The sequence below is a fragment of the Lissotriton helveticus genome, chromosome 9 (assembly GCF_964261635.1).
Source record: "Lissotriton helveticus chromosome 9, aLisHel1.1, whole genome shotgun sequence".
Taxonomy (NCBI): Eukaryota; Metazoa; Chordata; class Amphibia; order Caudata; family Salamandridae; genus Lissotriton; species Lissotriton helveticus.
In genome coordinates this window covers 907,637,325-907,653,776 of record NC_136070.1, presented here as the reverse complement: position 1 = coordinate 907,653,776, position 16,452 = coordinate 907,637,325, and the positions used below count along the sequence as shown (strand labels likewise).

The window sequence follows — 16,452 nt, the reverse complement described above, 5'->3', positions numbered from 1 at the left end:
ACGTAAGGAGGAAGGGAGGGATGTACGACTGGTGGATAATAAAAAGATTAGCTGAGTATCATCAGCATACGAGTAAATGGAGAGCCCCGCTTGCTCCGCAATCGTAGCCAAAGGTCTTACGTACAGATTGAAGAGAAGGGGGCTCAAGATGGAACCCTGCGGAACCCCGTATGCTGATGTATGAGTTTTGGATGCTGATGAGGCTGAGAAAACTTGAAACGTCCTATTGCTCAGGAAACTAATAAGCCATTCTAAGGCACGATGGGAAATGCCAATAGATCTGAGGGTGTTAATAAGGATAGAGTGGGAAACCGTGTCAAATGCGGCACTTAAATCCAGCAGGATAAGTGCCACGGTTTCCTCTCTATCTACCAGATGCCTAATAGTTTCCGACACTCCCAATAATGTAGATTCGGTGGAGAAACCTGAACGAAAACCCGACTGAGAAGGATTTAGGATAGTATGGGCTTCGATATAATTAGTGAGTTGTTGATTAATGTGCTTCTCCAAGATTTTAGAGAAAACTGACAAAAGTGAGATAGGACGGAAGTTAGCCAGATTATTCGGGTCAGCATTAGCTTTTTTTAACAGTGGTACAACCATTGCATGTTTCCATGATTTGGGAACCTTAGCCTCCCTAAGTGAGGTGTTAAGTAGCTCCAGAATAAGATTAGGTGAAGGGGAATCAAGGATAGAGAGAATTTGAGGGGGGATGGGATCTAAAGGAGAACCAGATTTTATAGTACTCATGATGTTGCGTAAAGTGAGTATGGTCAAGGGAGTCCAGGCAATAATTCCAGATTCTAATGTACAAAGATCCGAATCCGAAGTTTGGGAATTAGACGAAGGGGGAAAAATGGTAGAAACAACTGGAATAGTGGAGCCGAAATCAGAGTAAATGTTTTCAATTTTTGAAACAAAAAAATCGGCTAAGGCGTCACATTGCGTCTCATCTAAGCAGGGTGCCTTGGGTTGCTTAGTGGCGCCCGAGAGTTCTTGAACCACCTTAAACAAAGCTTTGGGGCGGTTCTGAGCATTTAGTATAGAGAGATTCACATATTCCGTTCTAGCATTTTTACAGAGGGCATGATAGCTGGATAGCGCAGCTTTATATTCTAGTTTGAGGAGGGGGTCATAATTGGAGCGCCACTTCCGTTCAAGATGTTTGCAGCCGGATTTAGCTATTTTAAGCTGGTCATTAAACCAGGGAGCCGGGGGGTGATGTAAATTAAATTTCTGTTTACGAAGAGGAAGGCATGAATCAACAGCAGAGGTAAGCCAGTTATTAATAATGTCCGCCTGCGCAAGACAATTAACCTCACTAAGTGGTGTAGAGACCAAGAGGGCAGCATTCAGTTTGTTCGTATCCAAGTTTTTCCAATTTCTAGTCAATCTAGGTCTAGCTGGGATAGTTGAAAAGGTTGGGCCTGGTTCGGTGCTGATAGAAAACTCCACAAGAAAGTGGTCAGACCAGGGAACCGGTAAAGCTCGCTTACACTCAACCGCCGCAAGATTGGATAACACAGGATCCAGTAGATTACCTGCTTTATGAGTGGGGCCGGTGTTATGCAGGCTAATGTTGAGGGCAGCTAAGTCAGCTAACAGAGTAGAGCTACTGGGACACGCGTTGTCATTAAAATGAATGTTGAAATCTCCAACGAGAACAAAGTTTGTTGAGTTCAGTAGCAGTGGAGCTATATACTCAGCAAGTGAGGACGCCCATAAACCAGCTGGGCCCGGGGGGCGGTAAATGAGGACACCAGACAGCGTGAAGTTGGCAGATAAAGATATTTTGAACAGCCCAGCTTCACAGTTGGGGATGTGTGGGTCCTCCCATTTACATGAGTAGTGTTTTTTAAAAACGGTCGCAATCCCTCCACCCTCCTTTTTTATTCTATTCCTGGAAACATAAGTATAACCATCCGGAAGAGATGCAGCAATGTCAGGACCGGAGTGGTCATTTAACCAGGTTTCCGTCAAAAACAAGGCATCCGGTTGAGAAGAAACCAGGAGGTCAAAAATATTTCTGCAGTGTTTAGGAAGGGATCTGCAGTTTAAGTTGATAAACTTCATTGTATTAGAGGGGAGTTTCTGTTTCTTTTTACATGGAAAAGTTGATGACGAAATGTCTAACCGGGAAGGTAATGCTAAAAGGCTGAAAGAACAATCAAGACAGGAGCAGGGGGAGGATTGAGCATCCAAAGGAATAGTATGCGAACATCGGGGAGGTTCAAGGGCCATAAGGATATCTCTGGAGTATGTCATGAGAGAGGCTGAGTGTTTACTAACAAGGGATGTGGCCCCTGGCCGCGGACGAGCGCAGACGGGCTGGACTCTGGCGCGACTCCGGCGCGCCATCGTCGCCCCCGCTGCGCTCGTCCGCTGCGCGTCGACCAGCACATCGATTAATATAGGGAGGCGGCGGTGTGCTGACTAGACCGCTCACCCCCGCTTCCGCCGGAAGTGGAAAGGGATAGAGAGACCTCCCTCCACCCACGAGCGAGGCTCAGGGAAGAACGGGGAGGGGGAAGAGCAAATTTCAAACAGTGAGTGTTACTACTGTATTTTAAAATGCGATGTACGTATTAAAAAAGTTTGCATAAACACACAAAGCCTGCTGCCGGTGTCCCCCTGCCCTCTCACAGCAGAAAACACACAGGAGCCGCAATGTCAAGCACTTTCGTTGAAAGAATAAAACGCTATGTGCGGAGCATCTCAATCGAGCCCCACACAGATTAAGATAATCAGAGCAACACACACGCACAATTCGGTGCAAGCACAAAGTCGTGCTCCCCGCAGAATCAGGCTTCAAAAGAATGCGCAGTTGTAACGCGGTACCGACACATAGATCGTGCCCCCCGCCGGAGATCTTAAGTCAGCAATAAATGCAAGCACGTACCCTTGTTCGTAGGACCCTACTTGCGTCTTTGATACAATCAGGGTGTCATCCGCAAACATAAGTAGCAGTATTATAGTGCCAGCAAGTTAAGGAGCGTCCGTCGGGTACATTTGAAAATAATTGACTACCCTGTTGATAAATAGGGAAAATAAAGTTGGGGCTAAAACACACCCTTGGCCACCCCTTTGGTGACTGGAAACTGTGGGGTAACTTCTCCCTGGGTACCCCATCGGACTTTTGCGAAGTTATCTTCGTGCAGTCTCGCAACCATAGATAAGAGTTCTGCTGGCATCCCAAGGTGCTGCAATACTTCTCATAGCTTTGTGCACGGGACCATATCGAAAGCTGATTTAAGGTCAACTAAGGCTGCATGAATGGTACCACCTGCTATTACAACACGCCAGTAAATAATAAAAACCGAAAAATTTGGTCAATGATGCTAGTGTTCGTGAGAAAGCCTGCCTGAAGGGGCGATAGTATATCTTCGGTTTCAATCCAATCCGGTATCCTACTCAACACTAGCCTTGCAGTAATCTTTTGTATGGAATCAATAAGACTAATCGGCCTGTAGTTGCTAGGACAGGAAAGATACCCTTTTTTATAAATGGGGAGGATTTCAGCACCACGCCAAGATTCTGGAATGGGGGCACCATTTGCAATAGCATTTGATAGCCAAATAATGTATTGTACCCAGTTCTCCTGATCATGAACAGACAGATCTGCGGGGAAACAATCTAGTGCTTGTGCTCTTCCCCTGGGTACTGCCTTCAAGGCTTTATCCACCTCATCTTGAACAAACAGTAGAGGCTGGTCAGCCTTTGAAATTAAAAAATCAATAGTATCACTGGCACTGGCATTAAATTGCTCCTCGAAAAAGGAGACCCATGTGGCCATGGCAACATGATTACATGGTTTTGCCCTAACCCAGAATTCCCCCAATTAACCAACTTCCAGAAGTGCTGCATGTTTTCCCCTTGCTGGCCTGTAGAAGCTCTAACCATCTTTGCTCATCCCAGTCTCTTTTTGCTGTGACTAGGGTAGTTTTATAAAAGGTACGAGCAATTCTTATTCTGCCTATATCTTTTAATTTAATTGCTGAGTACAACTGCCTAAATGCCTCTCTACAGCTTTTATTATACCATCTATCTTGACTGACTCGTCCTTTATCATTCAGTTTGTATGTTTTAGTAAAAAAATAAATTATTTTTGCAAACAATTCGTCATGGTCTTTGATAATTGCAGCACAACATTTCTCTTGTGCAGACATGATGTGGAAATCTGCTAAGGTACTTTCTACTGCAACTTTCATTTGTGAAAGGGAATTGGAATTTGTTACAATTCTATCCCATTTCACCCGCCTCTGATTATTGCACAATAGGACGTCTGCAATTTCACTCTCAGGTGTTGTTTGCCTGCCCTTTTTGGAGCCCAGGGAGAAAAACAATAGCACAAGCGAATTGTGATCACGTTCATTACGTTCACATACCTCCATATCTATAAGGGATGACCACAGTTCTAGGTTAATGAGAATGTAGTCGATACGGCTACTTCTCGATCCATTACTAAATGTTGGAGAGCCCAACCTATCTGAGGGCGTTCTTCCATTTGTAGCCCTAAGCCCTCTCTCCAAACATAATGCTTTCAATTGTAATGCTAAATAACAAAATAAATTCCAGTACTGGAAATGTTTTTCTTTCTCAATAACCATACACTGATTGACAGAAAACAAAAAGTGACGTAGACTACTTTTTTTGTCTGAATTAATCAAATTGGAATTCTTATTTATTCAAAATAACACATCTTTAACTGCATTTTTATATATGTTTTTTTCTTTTTTCACAATATTGCAACATTAAAAATACATATAATGTACAAATTGAAAACCATACGATGCACTCTCACACATACCACTTTCCGGATATTTTCTCCTTCACTCACACCCACTCTACACATTCACCATACACAACAACCAGTATATTTACAATGATTACATTTTTCAATAATTCTTTTTACAATGCCATAGAACATTATATTTCACCACTTTATATTTTATCAGTTATTTTCAAGGCTGATATTACTAGACTCTTATGGCTAGAAAAAACAGGTTAGACTGTTTTGATTAATTCAGACAAAAAAAGTAGTCTACATCACTTTTTGTTTTCTGTCAATCAGTGTATGGTTATTGAGAAAGAAAAACATTTCCAGTACTGGCATTTATTTTGTTATTTAGTTGTTAAAGGCTCTGCCTTACTGTTGGGAATGCTTTCATCTCCTCCAGGTATTTAGCCAGGGAGGCTGGTGAAATAAAGAAAGGAAGTGTACGAAAACATGTGCTATTAAAAACATCCCTGCTCATGGAACCGTATTTGACGTGGCAGATGACAAGCTATGATCGTTTTTTGTTGACAAGGTTCCACCTGGATTTATTTCACTTACTTCTGGCTGTGCCTAAGGGATCCTACCGTGCGACGAAAAGTCTCCGCAAGACCTGGCACACTTTTTATTTTTCTGTCCATTCTATATTATACCACGGAGGCTATACCTAAAACCCTGTCTTAAAAAATTGAATTTCTCTCAATTTAGACCAGCACTTTATTATCTTCAGATGCTAAGCTGTGATTGTAATTTATTTGCATGCAGTTTTTTAAAATTAGCACTAAAATTTAGGAAAAGTATGGAAGGATAACAGTACTGGTAAAAGATATATTTCCAGTAAAATACTAACCTTTTTATATCCCCAGAAAACTCTCTTTTAACACTTTGAGTGTACATTCTGCCTGTAACTTTTTGTAATTCACCTACTGTAAGCTGTTTTTATCTCTTTTATGTAAGTATGAGTCAATATATGTTTTGTGTGTAATGCTTTTATGGTTGTTATTTTAAACAACCGAATAAAGTTATTTGACTTGACTATTGTTGGGAGCCTGAACCCAGTGGTGTTGCTGATGTTTAATTGTAATGCGGCCTCAGTCCATTTACATATCGGTGACAGCTCTAGTGAAGGAATGCTCCATTGGGCGTCTTCCTCCTCACTAAGATTGCCATCCTCCCTATCAAGAGGTTCAGCTGTAGTGTTGAAATCTCCCACGGTCACCACATTGCTTGCGCCTCTTTGGTTACCTAGAAATTGTTCTAGTTTGGTGACTGTGGTAGATTGCTTTCCTCCCGCAAATCCCCTTGCATAAACATTTACCAAAATAAAGTGGCACGTATTATTTGTGCCATGATATCGGGGCTGTCCACGTAAACTTCCTCAGTCTTGTAGGTCATAGATTGTTTCACCCAAATAGTGAGACCTCCAGATGGTCTGCCCCTTTGTCCCCCCATTGCTGGTTTAAAAAAATGTATATAACCTATATAAAAGATGGGATTTAATGACCACGTTTCTTGGAAGACACAGATATCGTGTTTTTTTAATATATTCTAACCAATACGAGGATTGTATTTTAGAATGCAAACCTGCTATGTTCCATGTAACGAAGGTCAGATAATCGGGGTCTGTGACTGAGCAGGACCAGTGGTAGAATTAGGTACACCATTTGCCCCTAACAATGTTTTTTGTACGGGGTTGACACAGGAACAATGGTGGGCTTGAACCACTCCACTACACTCTCGTTCAGGCATTACCTCAATGGCAACCATGCTCACATTACTATGGGTTAATATATGTAAATCATTTTCTAAATTCGCTTCTATATATAGAACTGGCAGTTGGTTTGTAAGGGAGGTTGAGTTCATCAAACATCAATCTATATTTGACGAACTAGATCCTTCACTAACTAATACACTTTAAACTGTTGGGTTTCTCTTTATAGATAAGGTTGGGGAATTGTATTTAATTTTTATCTGTGCGGAATCAAATTAGATGTCCTGATCTCGAAAGCCACAAAGTTATCCACCAAATCTCCAGATGCCAAGGTCAGGCAAACATAATCAAATTCGGAACCCTCTAACGAATACCTTTTTGCCGAGGATATATCCTCCCTTATGACTGATCTACATTTGCGCACCTGTCTGAGCCAGTGAATACATTTATTAGTCAAGGTAAGGTAAGGTTGTCCTCTCTTGCTGAAGGGAGTGTTAGCTTTGGCATATTAATTAAAAATAATTGGTTCTGCATGATTCATGTTGGTTTTTTGCCTGGATTACTGAGGGCGTCAGTTTGTTCGGGCCCTGGGGGGTAGCTTATTTTCGGGAACAACTGATAATTCCTACTTGCTCCCCCAGAAAGCCCTTATTCTCTTTCACACCACTTGGTACTGGGGTTTTGGTGATTGTCATGACTTGATGGTGTTTATTAATGTCCTTGTTGCTTGTCAAATAGTTCGATGCAATGTTGTTATTTTCACCTTCCCCGCTTTCGACGCTAGTTGGTGTATACTCCTGTGGATGCAGGTTCTGTGTAGGTTTGCTTATACCGGTAGGAATGTTTTGCAGATGATTCCTCATTAGCTCGGTTAAATTTCCAACTAGATTTTTGAGTGTGCTAACTTCTTCAAAAGCTTCAGTAAGCTTGGTTGTTTGTGCTTGTAGATTAGTCAGCCGTACTGAGTAAACATCTGGACACATATTCTTACATGAACAATATGGGGTGGTATTATGACTCTTGTTGGCAGACTTTTCAATGTTGATTCCATCCAGTCACTCTTCGCCCAGCGAGGATAATGCAGCAAATCTATTGGAACATTCTTTTGCAGGTTCCATTTGTATAACATGTGTACCGTCAGAGCTTATGGCTGTAGTTTGAGGTTTTCTAATAATTTCTGCTTCACCAACCATAATTGGTCCCTTGGGCCTCACTTTTTTCTTAAACATGTCTGGAACATGGGGGGTGGGGTTTCTACATTGCGCGCCAGGACTCAAGATTAGTGGTTCAATTAACATGCTGCTTTCTGAGCCCGAAGGAGTAGGGGTTAATAATATTGCCTCACACTCATTCACCAGGTCATCTATGCGGGCTAAAGATCGAGTACTAATTTGAAGCTTAGACCGCTTTCCCAATCTTTTGAGCTTCTTTCCTTTCCCTGTTTGAATCTCTCCTGGGGCGTCGGTGGCTTTCCTTTTACCCATTCCCCATAAACTATACTTGTTTGCAAAAAATATGGAATGTGATAAAAGAGTTTATAGTAGGATGGAGGTACCTTGGAGCTGTAGTCGTCTGTTCGATGTCCAAATAGCAGGGGTGTGGCCCTGCATGTCACTTCCTGTCAGTGACGAGCAAGGACAGGCACGTCCTTGGCCTGGGCTTTGCCCGTGCCCGTCCAGCGTCGCGGTGATGTTTGACGCGATTTAAGCACGCTGGTGGCAGCAAGCACCTCCGTCGAGGGGGTGCAGGGTATCCTGGAACAGGTAGTTCCTCCAAACACAACAGCAGTGGACAGAGCAGTCTCGCATTATTCCTATTTCTATTTTGTAACTTAATAAGTGAAGATTGGAGATCTGTGGTGGCAATATGGTGGGCATAGTTCTTTACTAGTGCTAGATTCCTGGGACCTCCTCTGGCCACTTAAGGCAGCACTCTTTAAAACTTATAAATGTATAGGTTTTCCTCTTGGGGAAGAATAATTCAGTTAAAAAAATGATTGTGTTCAACTCAAATCCAATGAGTGCTGTCCAAGGGCAGCATTCTGAACACCAGTTTCTCTGAGAGCTGACTTTGGAGAAGTTGTGTTTGACCAACCCTTCTAAATATTAATAGATGATCATATCAGCTTATGCTTTGGGAATGCTCTTTACAAACCCTAAATCCTTTAGCATCATCAATTTGTTGACTCCAGACCATGACAGTTTTGAAATGGGAAGAAACAGCAGCACCTGAAATCTATATCAGCTTATAGCCTCTTAGGCATGATCAGACTTTGGTCAAATCTGGTGTAGGCTTCCTTTTATTTTCCCAGTTTGCCAAACGTCCTGCTAATTATTTCTAGGATTGATTTTAGTATGGCCAAACCCTGCAAAAAGAACAAACACGAGGGGGAATGGGAGTGGTTTGAAGAAGGTAATGCTAAAACACAGCCCTGGGCAGGTCAGTTCTGCAGTGCTGATAAAAGCAGCAAGTCATTTTTTGGCAAATATTTCCGAAACCCTACCTAGCATGCCATGGGTCACTACGGCGTGGCATGTAATGGGAGTAGTTCCACTGCGCTTATGTACAACTCAGAGGTTTTTTAATTATTATTAGTTGCCATTCATACAGCGCACAATCTACCATTAGTATGACATCGCAGTGAGTGGACAAAATATTTTTCTGGTATCTACTCAATTGCCATTAGTATGCCAGAGTGGGCCATTCCATTTGCAACACCGATACCAATGTCATTCCCCAAGCCTCCACCATCCCTCCTTTCAGTTTGGAGAAGGTTAACAGGGCAATAAATGCAAGTAAGGGTGGGAAAATCCCCGGACTTAACACCATACCATTGGATTTGTTTAAGGCAAATACCCCTTTATGGGGTCGTTTCTTGACGTTTGTATTGAGGGCATGCTGCAACATTGACTTTTTACCTATGTGGGCAGAATCATTTATCGTACCGATTCACAAAAATGGAGATCGTCTTAATCCTGCATGCTATAGGCCGATCTCCCTTCTCGATTCCTTAGCAAAGGTAGCTAGTTGCATCATCTTGAATAGGCTACAGGACTGGGCGGAATCCTATGATATCTTGTCAGATTTTCAATATGGATTCTGCCTGGAATTGGGACTATAGAGCAGGGACTAAATCTAAGCATGCTAATTGGAAAGTATACCAAGATCATAGAGGGGAACATTTAACTGGCCTTCGTTGATTTGTCATCAGCTTTCAATTGTGCCATTAATGCAAAACTGTGGGCAATTATGAGAGATTTGGGGGTGGAGGTATCGATTATAAACTTTTTAAGAGCGTTGTATACTTGATGTAGAGCTATGGATAGATACGGCACTATAGGAGAATGTACACAATTTTTAACATAGAGATAGGGGTGAGACAGCTGTGTTTTAGCACCCTTTCTTTTTTCATTATATATAAGCAGTGAATGGGCTGTGCTAGCCACCCAGTGCAAAGACTTTCCTCAGATTGGAAATCGACCTGTCCTGGCCCTCCTCTATCTGGATGATGCTGTACTTATGGCGAAACACCCCTGGGCCTACAGAGCTTTCTTACAAACTTGTTGGATTATATGCAGGACTTAGGTCTCCTAGTTAACCAATCTAAAATGTTCATCATGAAATATGGGAGAAGAACAGCAATGTGTCAGGATTTAAAATCAAGGGCACAAATATTGGTTTTACAAATACCTTTTCTTATTTGGGCATATTGGGCTTATTTGACATATTATTTGACATATTTGGGCTTATTTGACAAAGAAGGCTCACGGACCTGCACTATTTCCAATAAGAATTTAGAGTTTAAAAAAGAAACTATTGCTTTACAAAACTTAGCCAGAAGAATGGGTACGAACACCCAATGAAATTATAAAGATCTGTAAAGCCAAATGTGTGAGCGTTGCTTTATATGGGGTGGGAGTGTGGGGACATACAACCTGTAGGGCATTGCAGATAGTGAAAAAGGAATTTTAAAGTATCTTCTTGCCATTCCAAAGAGTTCTTCTGCAGTTGCCTGCCATGTGGAACTGGGTGTCCCATTCCTTACAGATTTAATAATGCTGCAGTGCATTTTTTTATGGCACAAAATGTGGACATCGGACTGACCACTGAAATATTAAAGCCTAGCATATTAAAAAACCAAGCCATTCTAACTGCATATGAAATGCAACCTTATCTTAAAACTGTATTCAACTCTAAGGCATAGATTTAGACTCACCCGCTTAGAATCGATATTTATCATCGTTTAATTCGTTTTCCTGAAATTAATGATTGGTCGGCAAAATTAATAAATTGTCCCTGTGATACCCTGTTGGCACCGAGTACTATGCATGTCGTTCTTTTCTGCAAATTATATTGCACTCTGAGAAAACTTTATATTTTGCCTATTTTAAGATCGCTCAACTTCACACAATGCTGCCCTGCTTATCTTTACTTTTTGTGGCCTGTATTTTATGCTAGAAAGAAAAGTTTAAATTGCTCTTGACTAGTACTGGGCACTATTTTTTAAAGAAATTATTTGTCTTATGAACTGTTCTTACCATATCATGTATAAGATTTTACAATGTAATACATTACACTTTTATGATTTTATTATGAAATCGAATAAAGTATTGAAACTGACATTGAAGTGGTAGTTCCGGAGTACATTTCCAAATGGTCCTGAGGTTTTCAACCCAGAGCGAAGCCTGATTCCGGTTGCAGAAATGTGCAGCCATTGCGGTGAAGAAATGCACCTCTGTTAAATGAGTGAGTCATCTCTAGTGAGCTATGGGTTTGAATCGTGATGCCAGAGTGCTGTATCAAGATGACTTATGTAGCTTCATTTTCTGTGTGCCCGTTGCCTGGCAAATATATTTGTGTTTTAGTTACCTAGAAGTCCTATGCCCCTTTTAGTGCCAGAGTAGCCAGTCGGAGACTTATTTGGGCAGCACTGAATGAAAGATCCAGGCTCTGCCTTTAAGTTTTCTGTTTTAGATGTTGCTTTTCTTGGTCTATTTTGGTGCTTGGTGCTACTCGACTGCATGGTATAGCTATGCTGTGTTGGGTGTGAATGTACTATTCTGGCTGTTGTGCACTGTGGCATGTTTTCAAAAAGGTGTATGATATGGGGTGCCTGTGTGTGTGTGTGTGTGTGTGCGTGCGCGTGTGTGGGTGTGTGTGTGTGTGTGTGTGTGTAATGGGAACATGTATTTGTGGTATCAGTGCAGTGTATGTTTGTGCAGATATCTGCTGATATAACCTGTTGAGTGTGATGCTTACAGATTAGTGATAACTCACATGGAGTGGAAAGTAAAGCAAGTGATAACGTCTGCTATGTTGTCAGTGCTAGCCAAATCACATAAGGTGAATTATGGGCCGGGACTGTGATGCCATTACTCACTAGTAGTAAGCTATGCCAGGTGAGCTGTAGTATTTTTTCTTACTGCAGGAATTTCTGATGTCAGAATGTGATTTTAACAAAAAAATAATTTATTGTCTTTTATTCCGAGAATGTAGTTTCGCGTTATACAGCAAACACGTTTCAACGTGACAGAGACATTGTTAAGACTTATGGAAGCAATCCAACTAGGTTGAATTTTCATGAATACTTAAAATTAGAAGGTAATGTGATGGATTTAGTCAATTTTATCCTTCATTAAGGATTTGACATCCGAAGAGAAGTGGAATATTATGTCTTCCCTTTCCATCGAAGGTATAACTTCCTGTGAGAGAAAGCATCTGACTTGCTTTTTCTGCAGTTAGACTTTGGGTCATTCTCTCTCTACTTTTCCTCAGACTTGCTATAGTTAAAGAACTTCCAAGTGCTACCATGCCAGGATAAAACAGATTGGCTTTATTTTCTGTTTGCAAGCTATGGTGGTAATGCTTTGTGTGAAAATGTTTTCATTTATTCCATCACAGTGGATCAGTTCCATCATCACTTCAAGGGCTCACATCCAGTGTACACCGACCCATGAAAGCTCTTCACACAGGAAGGAAAGCAACATCTATGGCTACTACACTTGCAAACTGCCAATGCCATTCACTGGATACCTCTTCCAAAGTGGATTATGTGTTTGGTCAAATATTGATGCTGTCTTGAATCTAGGCTTTCACTATCTCCCAAAGTCTTCATCTTGGGTATTGGCTCCCACAGCCGGGACAGACGACAAGAATCAGATGACACATTATGAAAAATGCACATGCACTTCTTAACCCTTAGACTCCTGTTCCCTCTCTCCACCCTCAGATCCTCTTTTCTCATAGGTCTTCTAAAATATAAATAATTTCTGAAACTGTAGGTATCATATGCATGAGCTGTTCTACAGAGCCATTATTGAGTATGTGGGAGTACAAAAGGAAGGAGATAAATGGAGATTGATTCAGTAATTCATGCCATGTTCTCCCCAGCCTCACTCACTTTGGCGCCAGGATCTTTAATTGCAGCAGGTATTCGTGGCTTGTTGACGCGCGATGAGGTGCAATGAATGGCAGCTACGTCGACAGGCAGAACGCCGCAGAATCTTGCAGTTTGTATGTAACTCCGTGGAATCCTGTGGAGTAAAACTCTTTGAGGTCCGCTCACCCTGTTCACTTCATGTAATCTAACAACCTAGGGCAAACAGTTTTCAATCATGTCACAGTAAAGCAACAGTCCCTTCCAATAGGCATTTCACGGAGTCCAAGAACAAGATTTACTAAGTAAGTAACCTTTTGTCTATTTTTTGTCTGATCTATGATGTCATCAGCGAACAGCATCAGTGGCATTTCTGGTGTTTTATTGCAGAGCATGTAGCAACATATTGTTTTTATTTTTCTGAGAAGAATAAATAGCAAAATTCAATCAGCCTTGTGTGTCAGTCAGTGAAATGAATATTGCTCCAAGTCTTGTTAGTAACTGGTAACTGCTTACAATCTGAACACATGGCACGAATGACACCAAACTTTCATAATGTTCTTCCTTACACCAAGGGCTGTTTTTGAAGTTTTGTCTTTATGCTTTCAGATACCTTTGCCAGCAAGGTGGCGGCGATGCAGGATCAGTATGCAGATGCCTGTATTGGCAACGTGACAGGGAGCAACGCCGTCAATGTGTTCCTGGGGATCGGAGTGGCCTGGTCTGTGGCGGCCATTTACTGGGCTGTCCAGGGGAAGGATTTCAAGGTGGAGCCTGGGTCGCTGGCCTTTTCTGTCACATTGTTCACCATCTTTGCGTTTGTTTGCATCAGTGTGTTGATGTATCGCCGGAGGCCGAGCATAGGGGGCGAGCTTGGAGGATCCAGAACCGCCAAGATTTTGACCTCATGTCTCTTCGTCGGCCTTTGGTTCCTCTACATCCTGTTCTCCAGCCTGGAGGCCTACTGCCATATCAAAGGGTTCTAAGACTCTGCCAGATGGGGGACTATGTTTACTTGCAAGATCTCTTAAGAAGGAGCCTCTGCGCATTGGACCAGCGGTGCCTGGAATATTCCAAATTCCCTACATGGGTCCTCTTTTCCTAGGGCATAAAGTCCTGCAACCTCTTCATTACCTCCCCCCACCTTTCTACAACTAGAATAGCCTGTTTAACTTTAAACCTCGAATTTGCAGAATTGTCAGGGGAGGTGACCAGAGGGAGAGAAAAAATAGAAGGATGACTCACCTTTTGAGATTAAGGGCTTCTGAATGTACAGCGTCAACTAGCCAAGAATGTTATTTTCCTGCTCAGTCATTTGCCATTTGATTTTCAGTGAAACACAAAACGTCCCCACTTGACCAATTATTTTATAATATTTATTGATGATGTATTTATTAATTGAATGCTATTTATTTCAGTGCCAGATGAGCTGGTGAATTGTGTTCATATTCTGTCCAGCTCGATACCTATTTTAAATGTGGAGCCCCTTGTTTTCCTTCTTAGTCTCCCTCCCTTTAAATGGAGAGCCCCCGACCCCCTCACTCTGGGGTCACGTCATTGGCTACGCCTTCCTTACAGGACTCCTGCAAATGCCTTAAATGGCCATTCAGTCCCGAGCTGTTTGGGCGCTTTATCCAACGGTGTATTTGATTCTGGAGCACTGCTTTTTCTTGTTTTGTTGTTGTGGTTACTCCTTGAGAAGGGGGTGTGGGTGGGGAACAGTTTTACAAAAAAAGAGTTTCTAATTATGTGCAAGAGTAGAAATGCATTCTACGTTTGGAATACCAGGCGCATCTGGCATTAACTCCACAGAGGACAGGGTTGAAACAGCACTGTGGACTTCCGTGTACCACGTGACGTATCATGTGACCTACCCTCATGACGTACCATATTGTGGGTGGAGCCTCGACAGCAAGCTCTGATTGGCTCGTGGGACAGTCAAAGTTGAGTGGTGTGTGTGTCCTGACCTGGCCTCGTTGTTCGGTGTTGTCTTCTGCCTGCCACTTGAACGCACAACTTGGACTGTGGGTCCCACGGTGAAATGCAACGAAAGGAGAGATGTGAAGGTCGTCGGTCTGTTGCTTTTCCCTGCTGCCTGACGAGTGTTTGCCAGGCTAATAAACTTTTTGTGTCACGTGTGTTAGCAAACAAATGGCCTAGGGGAGCTGACACTTTCCGAACTGAGTGAGCAGGTGCATGGGCCAAACAATGCATTCCATCCAATGAACATTGCTTTGTATTTACGCTAACATGTTGAACAGGACTGCCGTACACTCGGTTAACATCTGGACCAAGATTTATATTATAACATTTGATTATAATGGCAAAACGATTTTGGGGAAAAAACGACCACTTTTAGAGGGAAATTCTAACGTGTTTTAAAATAGGAAACGGTTACATTTTATGCTGCTTCTCAAACTGGTCGCCTCTGTTTAATATATTTGGGACATGAATGTTTCTAGTTGAAAATCAACTTTATAATTGTCTCGTCGGTCCCCTGTCTAGAAAAATCAAGCAGATGTCGCAGAACAGGTCTCATTAGAATTAAACTGATGTTGCAGGATGGTGACATCACTGTTTGATCCTAGGCACTAGTTTTAATTTATCTGAAGCAAAATAGTTATGTCTACAGTGGTGGGACATCAGTTTGTTTGACACCATTTTAAAGTGTTTTTCCAAGAACTATTTGAACTTGCGCAACCATAGATTATAAAAACCTTTATGCTACAAACGTATACACAGAAGCCACGGTTAGTTTGGCCGCCATTTTGATTCTCAAAGGTCCGCATATATTCTACCATATTGTCTTCTGCACATTTATATTTTATGTCTCGTTATTCATTTTTTTTCTTGGGTTCCAATCCATACATGCCCCTTATTGGAAGCACATGTTTTAAGACGGTGCTCAAAGCGTTGTTTGTAAGGTGACTGCCTCGGTTTCCATTGAGGCAGAGGATAAACTGAGAGGCTTCGTAAAGGAGGCTGGCTGGTGGCCTTTGCAACACTTACTGGCCCGAAAACGAAAATAATTGATAAAAAATTATTGTTCTACATTCTGTGAGAGATTTAAAGAATTATTATCAAAATGGACAGTATAGGAACTATACCCAATTGACAAGCCAACAAGCAACTTCCCAGGAGATGTTCCCTCTATGGCCCTGATTGCGAGTTGGGTTGAAAAAGGGCAGTATGTACCAACCTTGATAATTACCATTGGCATTTCCCTGTCGAGCAACATTTATCAGATGCTGTAAACGCCTCCTATTGGGATTTTTATTTTAAGATAATGAAGCTTCTTTTGCCTTTTTTTTAATGAGAACTTTACCATCTTAAATGTTTTCAGGTTTTTCCTTGCATAATCTATCTGGGGAAAATTGTTGGGTTGTAGTAGTTACCACATTTAAAACGAAAATCCTTAGGTTAATACCTCATCTCGTCCTTTCTGCACAAGTTGGAATTTCGTTCCCTCTGTATTTGTGATGGGCAGAGATCAAAATTTACACCCCATCCCATTGATAATTCGGGGCTTAACTCTCAAAATCCCTCACGCGTGAGTAGGGCCATCTCTGATGTTGGACATCTCTCTAGAGT

The 16,452-nt window shown here is 41.9% G+C and overlaps 1 protein-coding gene across 1 annotated transcript in view; it reads left to right on the top strand.

Annotated features, from left to right (window-relative positions):
* Positions 1 to 16,083, top strand: part of LOC144781982 (sodium/calcium exchanger 2-like) — a 1,191,301-nt gene extending 1,175,218 nt beyond the window's left edge. The window contains exon 10 of the mRNA XM_078661082.1: positions 13,471 to 16,083. Coding sequence (XP_078517208.1) covers positions 13,471 to 13,847 — 377 coding nt within the window. The 3' untranslated portion in view covers positions 13,848 to 16,083. The remainder of the gene's footprint in view (positions 1 to 13,470) is intronic.
* Positions 16,084 to 16,452: the final 369 nt, after the last annotated feature.